General features: G+C 38.3%; 1 protein-coding gene across 1 annotated transcript in view; it reads right to left on the minus strand.

Annotated features, from left to right (window-relative positions):
* The window catches only part of COL4A1 (collagen type IV alpha 1 chain), a 167,807-nt gene that overhangs the window by 59,835 nt on the left and 84,421 nt on the right, over positions 1 to 23,551 (minus strand). Inside the window, exons 3-17 of the mRNA XM_077158667.1 lie at positions 10,612 to 10,701; positions 10,451 to 10,495; positions 9,282 to 9,326; positions 9,111 to 9,173; positions 8,443 to 8,496; positions 8,252 to 8,278; positions 6,632 to 6,715; positions 6,385 to 6,447; positions 5,267 to 5,302; positions 4,710 to 4,751; positions 3,239 to 3,325; positions 2,742 to 2,768; positions 2,525 to 2,575; positions 1,559 to 1,603; positions 1,418 to 1,471 (exon numbers count right to left, since the gene is read on the minus strand). Coding sequence (XP_077014782.1) covers positions 1,418 to 1,471; positions 1,559 to 1,603; positions 2,525 to 2,575; positions 2,742 to 2,768; positions 3,239 to 3,325; positions 4,710 to 4,751; positions 5,267 to 5,302; positions 6,385 to 6,447; positions 6,632 to 6,715; positions 8,252 to 8,278; positions 8,443 to 8,496; positions 9,111 to 9,173; positions 9,282 to 9,326; positions 10,451 to 10,495; positions 10,612 to 10,701 — 813 coding nt within the window. The remainder of the gene's footprint in view (positions 1 to 1,417; positions 1,472 to 1,558; positions 1,604 to 2,524; positions 2,576 to 2,741; positions 2,769 to 3,238; positions 3,326 to 4,709; positions 4,752 to 5,266; positions 5,303 to 6,384; positions 6,448 to 6,631; positions 6,716 to 8,251; positions 8,279 to 8,442; positions 8,497 to 9,110; positions 9,174 to 9,281; positions 9,327 to 10,450; positions 10,496 to 10,611; positions 10,702 to 23,551) is intronic.

Genomic DNA, 23,551 nt, shown 5'->3' on the forward strand with positions numbered 1-23,551 from the left:
GAAATGAAATAAAATGATAATGAAAGGTTATGATGTCTAACTATATTTTCTTGAAGAAATAATTTTATTTGAGGTTTTAGGTATAAAATTTCCAAATTTGCACTAGAAGCTGTAATATAAGCCCATCTGGATGTTTTCTTTTCCCTTACAATGTAGCATTAATAACAAACATGGGCAAATAAATTCTGATCACTTTGAAATTAATTTAATCTATACTAGACAAAAACTCAAAGAAATAAACTCTTTTATATATAATATTCTTATACTTGTATCAGAGTAATACTTTAAAATGTTCAAAGATATGGACATTATTTCACAAATATATGTTTCCTTTTAAACTAAGGTGTTAAACTGAATCATTAAACCAGAATTGGAAGTTTCAGTAGTTCTTATATGAAAATGAGAAGAGATTTTAGGAACATCTATAGGATTTAAAATATTTTAGTTAATATACTCTAAACATATTTACCTTTTAAAATCTACAGAATTTACCTTCTCAGAAAATTTCATTATTAGTAAGGGATTTTTTCCTTTTGACCTTGACTATAGTAAATAAACCTAGAGGTTCTCTCCTTAGTTTTTCACTCACTGTCAGTGATGACTATTTCAAAATTATTTCTAATTTCAGTAGAGATTTACATTATCTAGATGCATGCTTAAAAGGGAAAAATTTAAAAACAATGAGTTTTTTCATGCCACTCAAATTCACAAATCTTTTTAAAAGTTTGAAAACAACCAGCTGCCAAATGAAAGACTCACGGAAGTGTCTTTCTAGGGACAATATGATGGCATATGGCACAGCTCAAGAAAACAGTCTAACCATTGACCCCACAATTCCACTTTGGACAATTTATGACAGGGAAATAATCAGATAAGTGAACAAAATGTTTGTAACAGTGAAAATCTGGAAATAACTCAAATACCATGCAAAAGCAGGGGCATTAAAAATGTTAATGTAGAACTACATTTACTGACATCAAAATATATCTGTGCTATATCAAGTGAAGAAGCGATATGACTGTGCAATCCCATTTTTTAAAAAGTGTATGCAAGTGTGTATGCACAGGACAAATGTTAACTCTGACCATTTCTGTGTGGGTTATACAATAATAGGTAAGCTTTACTTTCTTCCATCCTGCATTTTCTGTTGTTTTATAGTTGGGGGAAATTAATCTACAATAAAATAAAAAGACACAAATGCATGAATGAGTAGAACATTTTATGTATCCACCTTGGAAAATTCATGCACACAAGTAATAAATAAAGTTCTACGTGTGCGGTTTTCTTTACCCTTATAGAGGATAAGTACTTTTTCCTTTGAGTCCATAATCTTTTATTCTAGGGGGAAAAAAAGGAACAACTCCTGGGTTGAACTACAAAATGAAGGCAAACCCTCAATATTTTTGTCACCATTTACCTTCATGCCCTCTCGGCCAGGAAGTCCTGGGAATCCTGAATCACCCGGAAAACCCTAAAATGGAACAGATAAAGCAATGATAATCATAAACCAGGAAAGGTAACAGTTGGTTGCTTTTCAAAATTGCAGGTAAGTACTTACAGGACTCCCTTTTTCTCCTTTTTCACCATCTTTTCCAGGTTTTCCCTGTATATAAAGATTTAACCTTTAGTACTTCATAAATAATAATAGTAATATATAACACCAACATGAGTTATATTGCTGTCAATATGTTGCCTCTCTTATGAAACCACAGTAAGGTAAAATAAGGGCTCTTGATTGCAGCTGACAATAGTCCAATAATAACATGTACTATATCACACAATGCATAGTTACAAGAAGGAGCAATAGAAGAGGACTTTTTGATTTTTAAAAAAATAGGTTCTGGTTCATTACAAAGCCTTCTGAATATCCATAACATTTTGGTAGCATAGTTAATATTAGAGAAGTCTTCCTATTGGCAAGTCAGTATTTAGCAGCTAATTGGCAAATGTTCCATTTTAATGGAGGTTTCCGGATGTTATTTCAGGGAGGAAACCTCAATGTCTCAGGCAACTGGAAGCTTATACAAGGTGCTGGGTACTTCTCATGGCACCAGTGAAGGTAAAGCGAGAAGCATCTTAGCATCACTTGCTCTTGGCTGTGGATGAACCCACAAAGCCCCATGTGTGGGTGAGATCTCAGGACTGGCTCAGTGCCATCAGGAATGGCAGCAGCAAAGGACAACCAACCACTCTTGATCCAGGGCATTGGGTATCTTTACTGGATGTCAGGTTGTTGGCAGCTGCTTCAAGGAGCTTGCTTCCCACACCAGATGACCCATCTCTCCTGTGAGGTCATTCAACTAATAAGGGCCTCAGCCTTCCCAGGAGGTTTTTCAAATGTGACAGCTCTCTATATTTCTGCTAACAAAGATTTCAGAAAAGTGTTCCTGGAAGTGGAAAAGATATACTAGAAGATCCCCTAGAAAATCTTTTCCAGTCTTATATTTCTGGGAACACGAGATTCAAGGAATGAAAGAAAAAGTACTCTACAATAAGGAATAAAAGGACTTCTGAAAGCACTCACTCGGGGACCCGGTTTTCCGGGTTCACCTTTCTCTCCAAACCCTGGTGGTCCCTTAAATGAGCAAAAAAGAGAAAGAGTTAGATATATTAGCATATTTAGGTAAATATTATATTATATAAATATTACATTTAAGGTGAAATAAGTTTGCAAGTTAAACCCAATATTTTATGGTCTTTCACATAAAAATAATAATGATAAATAAGAATTTAGTATTTACCTGGAACCCAGGGTCACCTCTTTCACCCTAAAAGAATTTTTAAAAAAGTGAGAGATCAGTACTATTGAACAGTTATATCAATTTTTATATGTTACATTCAACGTGCAAAAGGGAAAAAACACTTTTCTGATCTATTAATAAATTAATATGTCTCAAGTATTCACTTGCTTGCATTGACTGGTTTATGGAAGTGTTAATTAGACTTGATTCATGATGACTTTGGCCTCTCTTCAACCCCTCAGTTTGTCACCTTCCTGCAGACCTCAAACCATCTCCACATTAAGAAGCCCTTACTAGGGTGACTCAGCCTCAAATCAGTTTCCAGCAGCTCCACTCTCAAAGATGCTCATATTTATGGGACGGAAAAATCTACAAATCTGTCTTCCAAGTCAAGGTTGAATGTAGCTGGAGGAACTATATTTTGAACTGGATTATCCCTGTCCTTTAGAATTTGTCCAAATTGGAAAGAGTATTCACTGGAGAAAATCTGTTCATACCTTTTCTCCCTTGGTAGCATATTCTCCTTTCTCCTTAACTTGAGCTTGTCCTGGTACTCCTGGAGGTCCACTGACCCCTTGGTCACCCTGTTGATACAAAAATTGGGAATTAATCAGACGTAGAAATAACTACACATGAGAAAGAAAAAACGCAGAGGGGAAGATGCCTAAAATAGCACATCTATTTTTAAGATGTAATTATGCTCCATTCTATCTTAATGTATCTTTGCCTAGCAGGAAATTAAATTTCAGTAGGAAGATGGTACACCAAATATCTAAAACCATATATACTTTCACATACAAAAACTATATATTAATTTTAATATACATTATATACATTAGGTATACAAATTATGTTCAAATACATTGTGTTATATACAATGTATTCATTTACACTATATACATTAATTACATATACATACACACATGATATGTGCTTATCATATTTATACATATACTATAAACACATACATTGAACTATCGGATTTTGATGGAGTAAAGGAAAAGGACAGAAACTACCTAATAAATAGTGCTTGAGAAGAAAGGAGACACTTTTAGGTAAAACAAAAAATAGACTTAAGTGTTTTCTTCCTCAAGCATCATAACCTCTGGTTGCAATAGGAAGTACCATGAAATCCAGCTAAAGGGCAATCAGTAATGGAGAAAAATTTCAAGTGTATAAACTGCAGCGCCACTTTATTGTGAGGCTTAAGGAAAGACTGGCCAGAAACGGGATGGAAGGCAGTAACCCATTGCACAAAACCGATCTGTTCAGGTCGCAGCCGTATTTGGCGCCACCTGGTGGTGACCATCGATATCAACTTAAACATCAGGCCTTCCCGTAGACTGGCTGCAGAATTTCAAAAATCTTCCAGGAAGTGCCCATTTCACTGAACTGATCCAGAGACACTCATGGGGAGAGCATCAGAGGGCCGAGGACCCACCCTCTGACTCCTTTCTTCCTAAGATGAGGTTGCCTGCTGTGTGCCCTTCCTCCCTCTCCAGTTCATTCCATCAGCGCCATAAGGATTTTGACCTTCTCTATTCAAGAAGAATAGGGAATGGGAACTAAGCACAGGCGTGTTATACCCTGATTCTCACTGTGATGTCCGTCATCACTGCAGGGTTTAATGTAGCTAGGTTATTAATATCCAAGTCCTAAATTGACTCTTTTATATTAAAATCGATGTCTGGCTTTATCACTGCCTAAGGACATTTTGATTGAGAATAAGGTGCAAACCGGGATTTAACCGGGATTAACAGCCTCATTGTATTTTCTGCTGTAATCAGAGAATACACGTTAATCAATTCTAGCTATGCATTTTCAGGAAAACAGTAACAAACTCAAGAACATGTAGAGAACAGTTAACTATCGACATCAGGGTCAAAAAATAAACCCAGAGGTGGAAATCTTATCATGTTGCATCTGTGAATTTAAACACGAAAACACTCTAAAGCAACGCAAACTCACCTTATCACCTTTCGGCCCTTGAAAGCTTAAGCCCATTTGCCCCTGTTGATTAGAGATTAGAATTTAATTATTAGAGTTGTCTACTTTGTCTATAATTATCCTATAAACTTCACATTAAATGCAATAAGATGGTCGATTTTAGGCAGTAAGTTTTTCTCACAACGAATGCAACATTTTCAAGAAAGTTGTGATCATGTTGTATTCAGTTTCTATTAACAAAGCTTTTAAAGGTATTAGTGATAAGGAATTCTGTAACAATCTTTTCTTTAAAAAAAAGTCAGACTTTTTAAACTCTGGCTTTATAAAGCTAAGGGAATGATCGGTGACTCCAAAGCAAGGACTATGGGATGGATGGAAGGAAAGATGATGGATAGATCATCTATAGATCAATCAATAGATAGATAATGGATGGATAGATGAGCTAGATGGATGCACGGATGGACAAATACAGAGATAGAATTATAATCTTCCACAGCTATTTACAGGAACTAAAAGAACGAATTATGACAGATTCATGACAGTCTTAATGTCAATAAAAACAACTAAAAATACTTTACCTTTTCTCCTGGAGGGCCAGGAGGGCCTGGGGGACCCTGTAAGAGAACATTTTAATTAAATAGATTCATAACTGTGCAGATTGCATTATGTACCCTGACACAAGGCATGTTCTTAATGTTAATCCAAATTCCTGCAGGTGCAAACTCATGTACAAATAGGATCTTTTGATAATGTTTTCAGTTAAGGTGTGGCCCAGCTAAATCAAAGTGGGTGTTAATCCATATTTCTGGGACCCAATAAGGCAGAGAAAATGCGAATGCAGTTAGCATGCACCCTGCAGTTCCTAATTTAAGAACGATATTTGGTCACTTTAGATATAATTGCTTATCTTAAAAATTGAATCATGTCTTCAAGTGAGGACACTGTAAGGAAATCAAATAACTTTCAGTAGTTACAACAAAAATTTCAGGAAGTTTTTGATAGTCATTTCTAAAAGGAGAAAAAAAAAATCCAGTTACTCTTTTCTCACAAAATGAGCCCTTTTATTTACAAGGTTGCAAATGAGGCTACATTTATATGAATGGATAGGAGAATTACACAATCTTACCAAAAAAAAACCAACAAGGAAATTAAAAAGGTACATCTAAAAATCTCTCAAGAAGCCTCATGAGTAGGGAAAACTCACTTGCATTATTCATTCTTAGTTAATGTGATACTCTATAGATAAGGAAATCTTACTAACATCAGCCTGCTGCTTCTGTAATCCCTAAAGAGACAGAACCCTCTGGTCTAATTGTATTTCTATAAGTTCCTGTCCCCTGCTAGGTGGTAAAATCACTGAGGCAGAGACTGCTTTGCCTCCTTTTGAGCTCAGCTTCTTCAGGACATGCATGACATTGGAATCCAGTTAGTCCCTAAATTAATAAATTTATTTGTTTGGAAATGTCTTTGAATATAGTATCACCATGCAATACTACCAGCACCCTTCCCGCAGCTCTGGGGATATCTGGACCATAGGTACCAGCCAAACATTTTCAAAAGAAAGAAGCTCCTTCTCCCACATACAAATTAAGAAAGATGGCCATTATATCATGTTTTCATTAAATTATTAATTTTAATGCCCCAGTACAGGTTGTTCTTTGAATGACTGCCTCAGAGAGATGGCCTCCCAACTTACCGGTGGCCCGATAAATCCTGGAGGGCCAACAGGACCTTGCAGCCCTGGCAATCCTGGCAGACCCTATAATTTATTAAGAGAAAAAAAGAATTAAAACACAAAGTAGGAGGTGACTCTGCATATACTTTTTTTTTGGTGGGGTGTATATTCTGGGAATTGAACCCAGGTCTCCCGCTCGGAAGGCAAGCACTCTACCACTGAACCACCCGTGCACCCCTATACTTTTAATTATTTAACAAATGCTTACTGGTATTCCTGGGGGTCCAGGAAATCCTCTTTCGCCTTTCAACAGCGTCCCAGGCACATGGCCAAGAATTTCACCTGGATCCCCCTAAGGGAGGAAAAAATAAAATGAAGCTATCAATATTCACAGTCATGCAAGGAAACAAAACTCACTGAATACCAGACATGCATTACTGTATGGGACCATCCTAAGGTCTGGAATTACTCTATGTAAACTCTATGTAAACTTGAAATAAGCAGATAGGGGCCCTCTACCCTATTTATTACTGCTGTCCTACTCACCAGTGGAAATTGCTCTACAGTCAATTCAGCTGCAACGAGGACTGAAGGTAAAAGAAACCTCATGTGACTGTCCCACAATGAAATCTCAGATAAAGGCCCCCATCTCTGGTAGAAAGACTGTGAAACCAGAAGCTGCCCTCATGAAATAAAGATTGTGTTCCCAGAAAAGACACAGGGAGAGTATTATTATAAAAGCAGGACTGTTAGGAGGATATTATTTCTTAGGTATTTGGAAAGTCAGAGACTCATGGACAATCAGCCTCACTGAGGTCAATTTTTGTCTCTGGTGTAGCTACTGAAATCCTACAGGCTTCCTTTTATACAGCTCAACCAAAGACCCAAACGCTTCACAGCCCCTGAACTTCACCAAGGCACAGGGTGCACATGAAATAGAGAGCACAGTTTGAGATCATGTTGATAAGAACAGCTGAGCCCTGATACACCACTGCTTGGCTAGGAAACACCATTGCTTGGCTAGGAAAGACTTTAAAAGTCTACTGACTATAAACGTTGTGAGAGGTTCTCTTTCCTCCCCAGCACACAGAGAAGAGAGCTATAGTAGCCAGGACAGAGCTAAGTGCTTGACAGAGTCCCTCCAGCATTTACTCATTGAACAAATATGTATGAAGCTTTTGCTGGCTACTGCGAGAGGTGACAGGGCAGCAGCAGGCACATTTGAGAAAAAATTTGGATGTGCAAATGGTAAAACTTCCTGATTGATTGGACATGGAATTGGGGGTTAGAAAAAGAAGCTAGAGCTTCAAGCGAAAGAAAGAAAGAAAGAGAAGGAGGGAGGGTTGGATGGATTGAAATAGGAGATGGGAAAGAGAGAGAAAAAAGAAAGAAAAATATGGAAGAAAAACGAAAGAATGAAAAGAAAGGGGAAGGAAAGAGAATCGCATGCAATTTTTTCAGAGTAAAAATCAAAACAACAAAAAAGAATGGCTCTTAGTTTCTGGCTTGAGTGCTAGAGTATAAAAGAGTAGGAGCAGCTTGTAGGGGAGGAGCTGGCAAGTTCCTTTTTGTCGTGTTGACTTAGCGGGCCTGTGGACAGCAGGGGTGAGTGTCCCATGCAAGAGTGAGCACAGGGCCCCACATCTGGACACCCGGCCCTGTGGTCCCAATGGCCACGAGTGGCTCTGAATGAAAGGTGCCTGCCATCGAGTCTCTAACCTGAGGCAGCCGGGGGGGGTTCTCCCCTATCGTTTTACTGCATGTATCATATAGTGACTTGAGATTATAGGCAACACAAAAGGCAGTTGTATTTGAATGAAGCTATTCAGAGTAAACATAATAAAAGCTCTATGTAGTAAAATAAAGAATCCAATACATTAAAACGTACCTTCATTCCTGGCAACCCTGGGGGTCCCTAGGAAAGGAAAGGTTGGCATTAGTAATTTTTCCTCAAAACACCACTAATATTAACCTCTAGGTACAAAATAGCAACAACAAAAATGAACATTGAAAATGGAATGCGAGGAGAGAAATTATGACCAAAGGAAGAAATTCTGACTTAGGCAACCCTATACTCACGGGATTTCCAGCAAATCCAGGCAAACCAGGAGGCCCAAGAGGTCCCCTTTCACCCTAAAGGGAACAGAAGACAGATGTTCATTTATGACAATAGCAAACATAACATTTTTCTGATTGCCTTCAGAAGTGACACTCTCCCATCTGTCAAAGAACTTTCATTTTTTTGGTTAGAAATCATTTCCTAAGAAAATAGTTTTTTTTATATTCCTGGGTGCTACTTCACGAAGAAGAAATATATTTGATAGCATAATTAATAGGGACAAGGATTAATAACAGTATTTTCTTATATGATGCAGTAATTGATTACATAGGTAAGAAATTTGGTATTTAAAAGTTATTTTAGGACAGGCAATGGTGGCTCAGTGGCAGGGTTCTCGTCTGCCATGCCAGAGACCCAGGTTTGATTACCGGAGCCTGCCCATGCCAAAAAAAAAAAAGTCTAAAAACCTAATAAGAGTAATTTTAGGGTAAAACTCTATAAAAAAGAAAGCATGATGATATCCTTCCTAAACAGTCACTATGGAAAAAACTGTATTTCATCACCAAATGAAGAAAATTTTAATAGCACTAACTCTCCAGTTCCAGCAAATAAAACTGTGTTAGTAGAATAACTTTACCTGATGCCTTAACAGTTACACCAAGCAGAAAAGCCTTGGCTCTAAACTTACCTTTGTCCCATTGCAACCCGGGATCCCTGGAGGACCTGGGGGTCCGTCTTGGCCAGGAATACCCTGCAATTAACAAAGTAAAAAAGTCATGGAAATAGGAAGTCACCTGATGGTGATGCTGCCTATATGAAATGCTGCATAAAGGATGCAGGGTGCGTTTTATATACATACAGGAAGTCCTGGGTTTCCGGGGTATCCAGATGCGCCTGGTGGTCCCTGTAAGAACGGAAATGAAAGAGCTTAAATTGATGCGTGGGCACCTCACCCCCTTCCATGCAGCCACCATGTTAGCGGAGTCAAACCCTAAGGCTTGACACTCAGGACATGGTGCCGACAGGCCCTGAATGGACAAACCACCCTGCACGGAGGCAGATGCCAGGGCGCTCAGCAGCCAGGACTAATCGGGACTACCAACATCAAAACTGCACATGCACAAGAGGGTCCTGCCCCCATCTCATCCAGTATCATTTCTAGGTTAAAAGAAAATGAGCACAGAATTCACGATAAAATCTCCAAAGTTTTGAAAGAAGAGGTTATGGAATAAATCAGTTGATTGGGGGAATAGAGTCAAATGTTATTTCTTGTTGAACAGTATCAGTTCATCAGAAAATAGAATACTTTCATTCACAATACAGAGGTAAGGGGAACTTGGCTGCCCTGCAGCTTCTCCCTCATAAATGATGGCAAAGCTATTTACTCTTCCACTCCCCCAAAAAGCCACGGGAGTGCCAACAAAGGGAAACTCAGGCTAGCGTTCCAATTCCTTTTTAACTATACAACAATCACAGAATCGAAGTTTTGCTTACAAATGTTTTTCTATTTTCAAAATGTGTTTTCCAAGGTCTTCATCTCTGTATTTCCCAGGAAGGCGGGTAGCAAAGAAAGTAAAGAGAGTGTGAGGAAGGAAGAAACTTCAGCAGTGAAAGTATTATCGCTTTTCCTTCAATGAAATCATCTTTCTTTAATGACTTGTGCACCTATCGCTGGCCCTCTCCCCCAATTAAAATATATGTATAAGAGATCGCTGAGGAAGAGCTAATGGGAGAAAATAACCAGCTCTGCTTACACACAGCACCGGTCATAGGGATTTAAGTTGGGAAATTGCTGCGTTTAAGTCCTCATTCCTATTCTATCTGTTATTTGAGCTCTATGGAGAGGCAGAGGGCAAAGGGCTCTAGACAGAGAGAGGAAAAGAAGGAAGATCTTTCCAAACAGCCTGGGCCCACTCCTGATTGTCTGGAAGGAGAGAGGATGCCACAAGTACCCATCTACTCTCTAAGTATCACGATTCTCAGACCCCACCTGTGCCGTTGTCAAGTGTAAGTACCAACTGCACTCACTCGTGTCCCTTTGGTTCCTGGAAGTCCTGGTTCTCCAGTATCACCCTGGAACAACATGGAAATTACATTACGGCCAATCATTATTGCAACCACATAGATAATCTCACATTCACAAATCCGCCCCCCGCTGCCCCCTAAACAGAAAGTGATATTAATCTTACCTTTTGTCCCGGTGGTCCATGTGGCCCTTCGGGTCCTTGCATTCCGGGAAACCCAATGACACCTTGTAACCCCGGGAGGCCTCTTTCTCCCTAGGGAGCAGAAAAATAAATCAGTATAAAGCAGAAGGCAGGTTAAAAAAGTAGAAGAAACAAATCGGTAATCAACCTTTCCAAATACCACCCAACAGTGCTTAAGTCTATAGTGAGTGTCTGAAAACAGATAATTACAAGTAATAATATTTAGGCTTCTCTCTACTATAATTTAAGCTCCTTGAGGACAGAAAATATTCATATATGACACCCAGCCCGATGTCTCATATATTCTAAGTACCAAATAGCTTGACGGGTAAATAAAATAATGAATGTTGTTTTTCCTCCACTGAATTCATTATAATATTCTTAAATTAATGAAATCTACTTGTTGTCAAATAGTCACAGTGCTGAGATTTTGTGAAGAGACCATCAAGGCCAGGATGTCACCTTTAGATGCCTTTAGGAGGTGTGGGTAGACAGAGTTCACAATGTGAGTTTCAGCACAAGATGCCAAGACCTTCCCATGCAATCAACAATCTGATGATAGGTTACTTTATGCTTTAAAATTTTTTTTATATTGTGAAATATAACATATATACAAAAAGCAATAAATTTCGAAGCACACCACAACAACTAGTTACAGAATAGATTTCAGAGTTTGGTATGGATTAACAGTTTCACAGTTTTAGGTTTTTTTCCTTCTGGCTGCTCCAAGACACTGAGGACTAAAGAAATATCAATAAAATGATTCAGCAGTCATATTCATTTGTTAAATCCTATCTTCTCTGTATAACTCCATCTTCTCCTTAGATCTTTCTCCCAGTCTTTGGGGGGTATCTGTGCAAATGCCCATTCTAACTTTTTCACGTTGGAAAGGGCTGTCAGTAATATGGGAGAGGGGGCTGAACCTAGCTGATGTACTGGAGAGGCTGGCCACTCTGAATTTCAGAATTCATCAGGCCTAGAAATCCATCTGGAGGTTGTAGGTTTCTAGAAAGTAATCAGAGTGCATAGAACCTCTGTAGAATCTCAGATAGAGCCTTAGGCATTCATCAGGCCTAGAAATCCATCTGGAGGTTGTAGGTTTCTAGAAAGTAATCAGAGTGCATAGAACCTCTGTAGAATCTCAGATAGAGCCTTAGGCATTCTTTAGGATTGGCAGGAAATGGTTTTGGTTGGGGTTTGGCACACCATGGTACATAGCTATATCTAGCTGAAACTTGTATAAGAGTAGCCTCCAGAATTACCTCTTGAGTCTGTTTCACCTCTCTCACCACCGATACCTTATTTTGTTACAATTCTTTCTCCTTTTTCATTAGAAAGGCATTCTCAACCCCACAGTACCAGGGCAAAGCTCATCCCTGGGAGTCATACCCTACATTGTTAAGGAGAGTTTCACCCTTCAATGTCATGCCCCCTGTCCAGGGGAGGGTAATGATTGTACTTGCAGAGTTGGGCTTAGAGAGAGAGGGGCCACATCTGAGCAACAAAAGAGGTCCTCTGGAAGTAACTCTTTGGCATAATTATAGGTAGGCTTAACTTCTCCACTACTTAAACAAACTTCACAAGAGCAAGCCTCAAGACCAAGGGCTTGGTCTATTGACTTGGGAGCCCCTAATGTTTGAGGCAGTATCAGGGATTTCCTCAGTGGTAAAATCTAATAGTTCATATTTTTTCTCCCATACCTCAAGGGGCTTTGCCAATACTTTTTAGTTACCTGCTCAACATACTCTGGGATGTATCTGGGTATTACATTCAGCTATAAAGAATCACATGTCCTCACTCCCATTCTAGGCTCCACGTGTTTGGGTGGTTTAAATGATCTACCCGGTCCGTCTGAGTTAGATTATATGCTACAGAAAATTCAGGTTTTGCACAAAATAAACCTCTCTTCTTTTGGTCTCACAGAGTAGGTGAAATTCTAAAATACAGACAATGTCCTCCTTGCCCCTGCATTCTGAAATACTTAGTCCCAACCCAATCAGCTTCTTTCTCATCTCTAATTGAAACCTGATCAATTTTTCCATTTCTTTAACAGCTGTTGCATGTGACAATGCTGATTTTCAGATCTGCCGACTCCTACCTGAGTCTTAGGTGCCATCCAGGTCCCCAAGTTCCAGAAAGATACCACATTATACATATATAGCACTATATTGATATTTCTTCTCCCTCCAGTGTTTTGAAGCAGTTAGAAGGAAAAAGCTCAAATAGTGGAATGGTAACCCATGACAAACACTGAAATCTAATTTAGCACTACTTGTTGAAGTGTATTTTGAAACTTATTGTGTTTTCTTTCTTTTCTTTGTATATATGTTCTATTTCACAATCAAAAATGCTTAAAAATTACACCCAGAAAATAAAGCAACCCACAAGCAACGGAATCCTGCCAACAACCATTGGGATGGCACCACAGTCTCGGCCAGTTCCATGATGACAGCTTGTGGGAGACCCTGAGACAGAGGACCCAGCTGCCTGACCCACAGAAAAAGTGAGATAATAAATGTGTACTGTTTGAAGCCACTAAAAAATATTATTGTCTTTGTCTTTGTGGAGCAACTAAGAAATAAGAAAAATTACTTAAAAATAATGAATTTTATCAAAGGTATAAGTATGTGGCCAACATAACAAGGACTATAGTCAAACAAGGAAAGGAAGGGCCAGAAAGATTCTGTGGAATTTTGAGTCTTAAGCTGGCCCTTGAGGGATGAATGCAAAACATATGGGTGAAAAGGAGGGAAAAAGTACTAGGGAATATAGGACGGATGAGTAAGTAAAAGATGATGGATATTTAGGGCATGTGAGTACAACAAACTAACAAGAAGAAATACAAATGGGACAATGACATAGAGGAATGAGGAGTTAATGTTTGATCCCGGAAATATTTATTCTACAGGCCTGAGGCAGCCAGCACTCTGGTGAAGTGATATTTTAGTGAGAGTGCCATGTTTAGGTAGCTGATATATAATTATGCAACATCATCACAAGAAATCAAGAACACCTATTGCTTAAGTAGATTACCATTGTTATATCATTTAAAAGCAGGCAGCATTTTGGCTATTACAGACAGGATTACCTACTGTTCAATACTTTTCTCAACCTTATATTAGTTCAAAGAAAAACTGACTGCTGAGCTATATATTACATGCAAATTTAGTCCCCATATAGCACATTACCAAGAGTTACTTAAAAGTTTTTCATAGTCATACAACTGAAATAATACAGAGCAAGTGCTTTCAAGGCATCTTTCTTTTCAAAACATTTCAGGCAGTCCTGGCAACTGCTGAAGAATTAACCACATATTGTATATTAATCAATGCAAAAACGTAGCTCTGCAACCACAGTGCCAACATGGAGTTTTACACATAATTGAAAGTGTAAGTCAGGAGTCCAGAAACAGTATCTGAATAAATATGGAAGAGATTATTTCAAACTCTAGAGGATATCATAAAAAAGCAAGTGAATTTAAGAAAATTAAATTCTACAATTTGGCATGCTCATTTGGAACAGTAGCATCCAGGGAATCTACCAGAAAGAACAGATGCTAATTCACTGAGAAACCTCCACATAGAATCTGGCATGGAATGCTGGCTCCCTCCCCTTAAGGCCTTCAGATAGCTGGGAAAGAAAAGCATGGTCAGGCCAAAACTTGTCAAAATGAAGAGCTAGTAAAATACATTCTTTCTTAACCTAAAGTGACGGCAGGAGGAAACAACTGCAGAAAATACTAAAGATAAGGAGGTATGTTGCACACAGTCCTCATAGCTACCTCTCATCTTTTATTCTGATGTGGGAAGATTCTCCCCGAAATGTAAAATTACTGAAATGCAAATATCTGGCTAAAAACAATAAATAAATTTTGAATTGTGTATCCCTAAATAACCTAACATGAGATAGGAAGGACATGTGAAAGACATATCAATGTAAAAGTGTTCCAGTACGTTTGGCGGAGAATTTTTAGTATTTTGGATACTGGCAATATCGTTATGAGACCAGCAAAGATAAGATTTTATCAATTCTCATTTTAACCATGGAATGCACTGAAGCCCAGAGCCAGATTAGCTGATTTATACAAGTTTCTCACTGAGTCAGCACTAAAGCCAAGAATAGAATTGAGGTCAGCTTACACCCCTCTCCATGTTTTTTCGAGGTCACTAGAGCAAACTGGTTCCCAGCAGAATATTAAGCAATTTACCAACATTAAGTTTGCCTGAGGTATCAGCCCTTTTATGTCCATTTCACAGATAGGGAAATTAAGATTATGATGCTTAACTGACTTGTCACATGTCACTGGGTGACCTCTGCAGACTCCTGGGAAAAGAATACAGAAATCTGAATTCCTAGTTCTTCCTTTAACAGCAAGAACACATTCTTTCCCAAATGTCATTGGAACACTTAAGCAATTCGTAGATCCCAAGAGTTTTGAAATCAAGTAGCTAAAAAGGAAGTGACTCCTCCGTCAGCATGGTTCTTACCACCCCCCCACATATTTTTTTTCTTTCCCAATCTTTTGTTCAGACAAAAATGCCATGAATAATCTAACAGCCTGTACTCTGTCCAAGGTTATAATGGAAACCCGAGCAGACCAGACAGGAGAAACATTCAAACAGTTATACAATTAGCTGGCAAACAGCATGTGCTGTTTGTTGTTTAAATTATTCCTCTCTTATCTTTTAGTGAATCTCAAGTGGGGTTGCAGGAAGAGCAAAGAGCTGGGCATGTGGTGCAAAGGTTATCCGTGCCAGCTGTGTTCAATCCAGACTCAACAGCTGCAACAGGCAAAACTACAATGGCGGCTGCCCTTCCCTGGAGTTCCAGGCAGAATGCGCCGAGTCCAGGAAACTGAGAACTAGGACTCCTTTGTCATCCAGTTTCCCATGAAAGACCCAAAAGGACATGGAGACCAAATAATTATGGCCTGCAGAAATGAAAATCACAACCACCGTCTCCCACAGCAATGAAAATTAAAAGAAAAGACATGCTTGTAAAATACTACGTGACATGTTCCGAGGCAATTGTGTTTTGCGATTTCAGTCCCGAACATCAGTGCCATGTATTGCACTAATAAAAAATTTTATTTACCAGCAAACTGAAGCGATTATCTTAACTGCATCCTCAAATGATGAAAGTGAGAACTGGAGGAAGAAAAACACAATGCCGTTGTCTACAAAGATGAAAGAAAACAGCTATGGAGAAAGATCTGAGCATCGAAACTAGTCATTCTAAATTAGGTGTGAAATAGGGTTTTGTGCATGGGGCAATAAGATTTTGCTTAATATATTACCTAAAATGCAAGGACATATTTTTTTTTAATAATTTTTTATTAATTAAAAAGAAATTACAAGAAAGAAACACAAACATCCGTAATATATGCTCATTCCATTCTACATATATAATCAGTAATTCACAATATCATCACATAGTTGCATATTCATCATCATGATAATTTCTGAGAACATTTGCATCAATTCAGAAAAAGAAATAAAAAGGCAACAGAAAAATAAAATAAAAACAGAAAAAGAAAAAGAATTTTTACATACCATATTCCTTATCCCTCCCTTTAATTGATCGCTAGTATTTCAAACTGAATTTATTTTAACATTTTTTTCCTCTATTATTTATTTTTTTTTCCTGAATCTACTATGTGCTTTTATTTTTTTATCCAATTTTTAAAATTTTTTTTAATTAATCAAAAAAAAGAAAAGAAATTAACACAACATTTAGAAATCATTCCATTCTACACATGCACTCAGTAATTCTTAGTATCATCACATAGATGTATGATCATCATTTCTTAGTACATTTGTATCGATTTAGGAAAAGAACTAGCAAAACAGCAGAAAAAGATATAGAATGTTAATATAGAGAAGAGAATTAAAATAATAATACTAATAAAATATATATATATAAAAAGGAAAAAGAAAAAAAACAAAAACAGAAGATACAAACAAACAAACAAACAAAAAACCATATTTCAGGTGCAGCTTCATTCAGTGTTCCAACATAGTTACATTACACTTAGGTATTATTGTGCTGTCCATTTTTGAGTTTTTGTATCTAGTCCTGTTGCACAGTCTGTATCCCTTCAGCTCCAATTACCCGTTATCTTACCCTGTTTCTAACTCCTGCTGGTCTCTGTTACCAATGATATATTCCAAGCTGATTCTCGAATGTCGGTTCACATCAGTGGGACCATACAGTATTTGTCCTTTAGTTTTTGGCTAGACTCACTCAGCATAATGTTCTCTAGGTCCATCCATGTTATTACATGCTTCATAAGTTTAGTCTGTCTTAAAGCTGCATAATATTCCATCGTAGGTATACGCCACAGTTTGTTTAGCCACTCGTCTGTTGATGGACACTTTGGCTGTTTCCATCTCTTTGCAATTGTAGATAATGCTGCTATAAACACTGGTGTGCAAATGTCCGTCTGTGTCTTTGCCCTTAAGTCCTTTGAGTAGATACCTAGCAGTGGTATTGCTGGGTCGTAATCCATTCTGCCATTCTATGTCTTTTGATTGGGAAATTCAGTCCATTACCTTTTAGTGTTATTACTGTTTGGATAATATTTTCCTCTACCATTTTGGCTTCTGTATTATATATATCATATCTGATTTTCCTTCTTTCTACACTTTACTCCATACCTCTCTCTTCTGTCTTTTCGTATCTGACTCTAGTGCTCCCTTTAGTATTTCTTGCAGAGCTGGTCTCTTGGTCACAAATTCTCTCAGTGACTTTTTGTCTATAAATGTTTTAATTTCTCCTTCATTTTTGAAGGACAATTTTGCTGGATATAGAAGCCTTGGTTGGAAGTTTTTCTCTTTTAGTAATTTAAATATATCATCCCACTGTCTTCTAGCTTCCATGGTTTCTGCTGAGAAATCTACACATAGTCTTATTGGGTTTCCCTTGTATGTGACGGATTGTTTTTCTCTTGCTGCTTTCAAGATCCTCTCTTTCTCTTTGACCTCTGACATTCTAACTAGTAAGTGTCTTGGAGAACGCCTATCTGGGTCTATTCTCTTTGGGGTGCGCTGCACTTCTTGGATCTGTAAATTTAGGTCTTTCATAAGAGTTGGGAAATTTTCAGTGATAATTTCTTCCATTAGTTTTTCTCCTCCTTTTCCCTTCTCTTCTCCTTCTGGGACACCCACAACACGTATATTTGTGCGCTTCATATTGTCATTCAGTTCCCTGATCCCCTGCTCAAGTTTTTCCATTCTTTTCCCTATAGTTTCTGTTTCTTTTTGGAATTCAGATGTTCCATCCTCCAGTTCACTAATTGTAGCTTCTGTCTCTTTAGATCTACCATTGTAGGTATCCATTGTTTTTTCCATTTTTTCTTCTTTGTCCTTCACTCCCATAAGTTCTGTGATTTGTTTTTTCAGATTTTCTATTTCTTCTTTTTGTTCAGCCCATGTCTTCTTCATGTCCTCCCTCAATTTATTGATTTGGTTTTTGAAGAATTTTTCCATTTCTGTTCGTATATTCAGCATTAGTTGTCTCAGCTCCTGTATCTCATTTGAACTATTGGTTTGTTCCTTTGACTGGGCCATATCTTTAATTTTCCGAGCGTCATCCATTATTTTCTGCTGGTGTCTGGGCATTTGATCAGATTTCCCTGGGTGTGGGACCCGGCTGGTTGAAAGGTTTTTCTGTGAAATCTCTGGGCTGTTTTTCTTTTCCTGCCCGGTAGGTGGCACTCGTGGCGCTCGTCTGTCTGCGGGGCCCACCAGTAAAAGATGCTGTGGCTCCTTTAACTGGCCAGTCCGAATCTTGCAGTCAGCCAAGGACATATTTTTAAAAGTCCATAAAATGTGAGAAAAATAGCTTATTTTATAATCCCCAATCATTTCCCTTCATCTCAAAATGTATGTGGAAACAAGTTCACAATACAGGAACTCAAATGCTAAAATAGAGCTCTCTCCATATCTAAGTTGGAAACTCAAATACAAATAAAGTACCCAGGATGGCTGATGTTGAATTAGTGGGAAGCTTCTAAATTGGGGGCCATAATACAACTACCAATGACATAAACTGAAGTTAACACCAAGTATATCTAGGATAAGCAATTGGTTCAATAGAGATCAGAGGCCATGGCATGCCTGTTTCAATGGTCAACATGGGATCACTACCTTAGAAACACATTTTAAATTTATTTTTGAAATTTAAAATAGTATGATCATGGATCTTCAAAATGGACTAAGGCACAAGTAGAAAGGCTGCCAGAGCACTGGGCTTCCTGCTCACACACGGATGCCTGCAGTGTGCAAAGCCCCCAGCATGTGCTTGCACAGAACAAACCTGACAAGTGATGTTACAGATATAGTGCAGTTTGGTTGCCTCCCCTAAACTGTAGGTTCATCAAGGGCAGGGACATTGTTGATTCATTCAAAGTGTTTGCCACAAACTACAAATTCAATAAAGATCGGTGAATGAACAATGAACTAGCCAACACCATAACATTAGAGTGAGGTAGGATTTCCTAAAGACTTTAAAAGGTAGTAAAATAAGGCTACTGGGAAGGATGGGATCCAAGGTCTCCCTTTCGCAGTCTAAAGCCCTATGAGCCTCATAAAGAAACGGTTAACAGATGTATCACTGTCTAAAGAAGCAAGGAGGAAAGGGAGGTTCACGACACGAGACTGCATCAGTGGCTTCTTTCTGTCATCTGGGGCCTTGAGACTTCAATTTAAGGTTGCAAATAACTGAGGGAATGAAAGCACTGACATTTGGAGCCAGAGCTCACAAAGCATTCAGCTATGGGGAAGCTGTCACTCAGATGGGTCACAGTCAATGGGTAACTGCAGGACACAGCTCCAAATTCCACAAGTCCAACGTCTTGAGCCCAACAATGACCAGACATCTGCAGGACCATTTCCTGAATGCCGACGCTGCTGGGAAAGTTGTAGGAAGGCTATGATTGGTGTCACGGGTTCACGGAAAAACTCTGGGATGAGGGCCCCATTGGGATCGTCATCCATCCATTAAGTTTGACGTCCAGCAGAAATATTGCCACTACTCCAGAGAAGGTGGGAGAGGCAAGAACAGAACATTTCTTTGAAATATAAAGCTGGAATACTAAAAGGGTCCAGTTCTCCTAAGGACATAAATCCTGATTCTCTTTTGCACTATAAGACATATACCTGAATTCTTAATGAAAGAATGTTTATGTCTTAATTAAAATTTACTAAATTTATTTAGTAATTTAAATTTAATACTGAAAATTGTTTCATTTAGCCACTATATCGTAACATGACTATTTTTCCTTCTATTTAATATTTTAATATTAAAACAGAAAAAAGCAAATTACTCAAGCAAAGAAAAGCATGGCTACAAATCTTTCCAAAATTCTGATGTTTCAATATTAGGAACCCTTACGTAGTGGCATTTTACTATGAGACTCTGCAACCATACATAGCTGAGAATAAGAGAGGAGGGGGAGGAAGAGGGCAGAGAAAGAGAAACAGCTGAGAGTTTAAGAAATTTTTTCCTGGAAATAAGGATATTCCCTATCTTCACAAATTCAAAGGATGAGAAGAATCAGAAAGGTGTTTTTTTTTTTTTTAATCTCCCTAACCCATGACTTTTATATAATATAGGATCCATTCTATTTCCAGGAGCCTTCTGGACTCATCCTGCCTGGGTTTGGTTTGAGCAAGCGGACTCCAGCTTTTCCTTATTTGGACCTTAGCAATCCTTCCTTTTGACCATCTCTCCAACCTACTCCTGAGACTCCTGAGGCTGAAAAAAATCAGGTTTGAATGAAGAGTGGGATAGACAAGTACTGGAGTCTTCTCATTAAAAAAGAAAGAAAAAAAGTAGCTGAGGTTTGAAAATGAGAGCTGAGCTGGATATCTGGATGTACAAGAAGAAAGGGGAACCTCTCTCTCCATATCCAAGACTGGATTACAGTTTTTATGCTGGATTTTCAGCCTTAGGATTCTTAAATGGTAAATCCCAACCAACCCCAGTGGATAAATTCTACCTATGATCTGCTGCTGATTCGTCAGTTTAGGACAACCTGCAAATGTTACACTTAACATGGAACTTTCTCCAATTTTCTGTGTTGAAGGACAGATTTTCTGCTGGAGAAGTCCTGATATCGAAACTTTGAGCTCAGGAAGAATTTTGGCACAATTCTAGGCTTGCATAGTCTAATATGAATGTGAACACTGCTAGTGATGTTTGTTGATAAAAGCTAAATGCTTAAATCATACATAATTCAAACCTAGCTGAATGATGGTTGCAGAGAGAAGCACAAAAATATTTGATTAATCAACATTTGCAAAGAAATAAAACTGTAAATATTTTCTGGCCCTATGAAAACCTGCTTTGCACAATCAGTTTGTAAGGAAAAGAAAGGAGAGTTCTTTACTAAATACTTTTAGAACAGTTATTACTTCACCACAAGAATAATTCCGTGGAACACTAAGTGTGATCTTAACATAAACAATTTAAAAATAGTCCAAAGCCATCTGAAAGCAGTATCCAACTTCACCGGTTCAGTAAAATCTGCTAAATGATAGACAAACTCAAATGCTAACAAATCATTGGAAGCACAATACCTTAACTATTCCCAAGTGTCCTTAAGTTTCATAAAAGTCTCAGACATTTCTCCCTAATTTGAACTAAGCACTATTAATGGAAGGCATAATTAAAATCACAAAGCAGAGGTCTTTAGCAGCAAATGTTTCCTACAGTGATTTTTCTCTTATGTTCATTCTGAGAAATCAGTCTAAAATATTTTCATTAAGTCTTACTCTGAAGCAGTAATCTGCTTTAAAGTAAGGCATTCTAGTAAAGCGGTCAGCTTCCCAAATTAGAAAATGAGAAAAATATTATGATAATGGCTTTCCAAAGTGCAGTTGGTTTGCTTGCTGAAATCCTGTGCATACATTTCCTCACACAGCTCATCTTTCATTAATAGCTTCTTTTCTTTTTTCCCATCCAAATGGAACCAAATGTTCCTCTGGGTTTGTCCTTACTGTCCTGCCCCATAATCTACTCACATTTAAATGTGAAAATTCAAACTCCTGGACGGTTTCCCCCGGGGCGATTTTCTTCCCCAGCAAGGACCCTTATCCTACACCTCGCCTCCCTTCCTGCTCCAAGCGGCTGCCGACACAGCCCCCTTACAGGCGGTGGCCTCCACCTGAAATATTTTTACCCACACCAGTTCCTGCCATCAAACAGGGCCCCTGACTAAACATCCCTTCGTTGGGGAAGAACACCCAGACAAAAGGTGATGTGAGGGAAACCACTACTTCAGTTATAACAGTACATGGAAGAAAACAAGTGTGGGGGATTTAAAAATGACTTTTGAAAAAAACCTCGATAGGCTCTGCACTTTCTACCACAAGAGGGCGCTAGGGGAACTAAACTCTTTTTTTTTTTTTTCTTCCATTATTAACTAAACCTCGGTGGACTCTGAAGCACTAAGACGGTTTTTCTTAAAATATTCAGTGCTGTTGAATATGTGCATGCGCACATTTGAGAGAATTCAGTTTGGTGCGGCTTAAAAGAACTCAATGGGAAAGTAAGAATTTTAATTCGAATTAAAAATTTAATTAGAATAAAACAGAAAACTAGTAACGTGAATATTAACGCTATTAAGTGGCAGATGCCCCTGTAAAGAACACGAATGGTGGATATTTTTCAGATTGCATTTTTTCCGCCCAAATAAACTGAGCATTTGAATCCAACGAGGTGACAGGGAAAAAAAAGTAAATTCAGTTTTTTAAATGACTGCATTGAAATAGCATATATTGCAAATGAACCAATTAACTAAAAAATGCATAGAAATATATAAATATGATTAATAGGGGACCTCTAAGGAACTATTACTTTGTTTCTTGTTTTTCGTGGGGGCATGGGGGTGTGGGGATGTGCATGGTTCGGGAATCGAACTCAGGCCTCCAGCGCTGGCCCAGAGGGGGGTCTTTAACAAGCACCAAAAAGGGGGTCTTTAAGATGCACAGAGCTGAGTGAAATCCATTGGTAGCAAAACCGCCCCTAAAATAAGCAAGGACCATGTTTGCTGGCTTTTCTTTCTGCACATGACCTGCAGTGGCCAACTGACAAGCACAGACCCGGGTACACAGCTCCCGGGTGACAGCAGGGAAACCCCGCAGCTGCGGTTCCAAGTGGCAGCCCACTGGCGAAGGCAAGTCCAATCCCAAGAGGGTATGCATGCACTTAAACGTAGGATTGCTGTTGCTTAATACTTCCGGGGTCGGTCGGTTGACTTTGGTTTTTGTTTTTTTCTTACTCCATCAAAATATCACAAATTAAAAAAAAAAAATTTAAATGAAGACAGTTCTCAAAGAACTATTACTAGACCACATGGACGTTTAAGAGTACCAAGGGAGGTGATAATATTTAAGAGTTGTTCAGAACCTGCAACTTTACCCACCAGCACAAGTGTGTTTTTCTTCCTCGAAATTTTCTTGAAACTGCTAAAAAAAAGTCTATGTCACGACTCAAAGATTCTGGGGGAGGAAGAGATTGGAGGGACATAAACAATTAATGACAAAATGACAACAGCAAAAGGTTAGCTCCTTTCTACATTGGGGCAAGAGAAAATAAATCTTTTGCCTCATAAAGAAAATTTGCTTTTTAATTTTTTTTATTTCCAAACAATCTCGAGTTTAAGGAGCTGTATTTACATTCTTGGTAAATTTGAAAAATACCAATTAATGCATAGTTAACTAGCCCTTCAAAATTTTCATCTCACCATAGCTAAGGATATTGTTAATTTGCACTTGAAGATGTGTGAGGGTAGTGACAAGATATATGGAAGTATGTGTAGCCTGCATAAAATTAGGACTCAGATAAGTCAGAAAATGCCAAAATCTAGGTCATGGATTGATTTGTTTGTTTTTGTCTGTGATAACAATAAATAGGGAAA

The sequence above is a fragment of the Tamandua tetradactyla genome, chromosome 4 (genome assembly GCF_023851605.1).
Source record: "Tamandua tetradactyla isolate mTamTet1 chromosome 4, mTamTet1.pri, whole genome shotgun sequence".
Taxonomy (NCBI): Eukaryota; Metazoa; Chordata; class Mammalia; order Pilosa; family Myrmecophagidae; genus Tamandua; species Tamandua tetradactyla.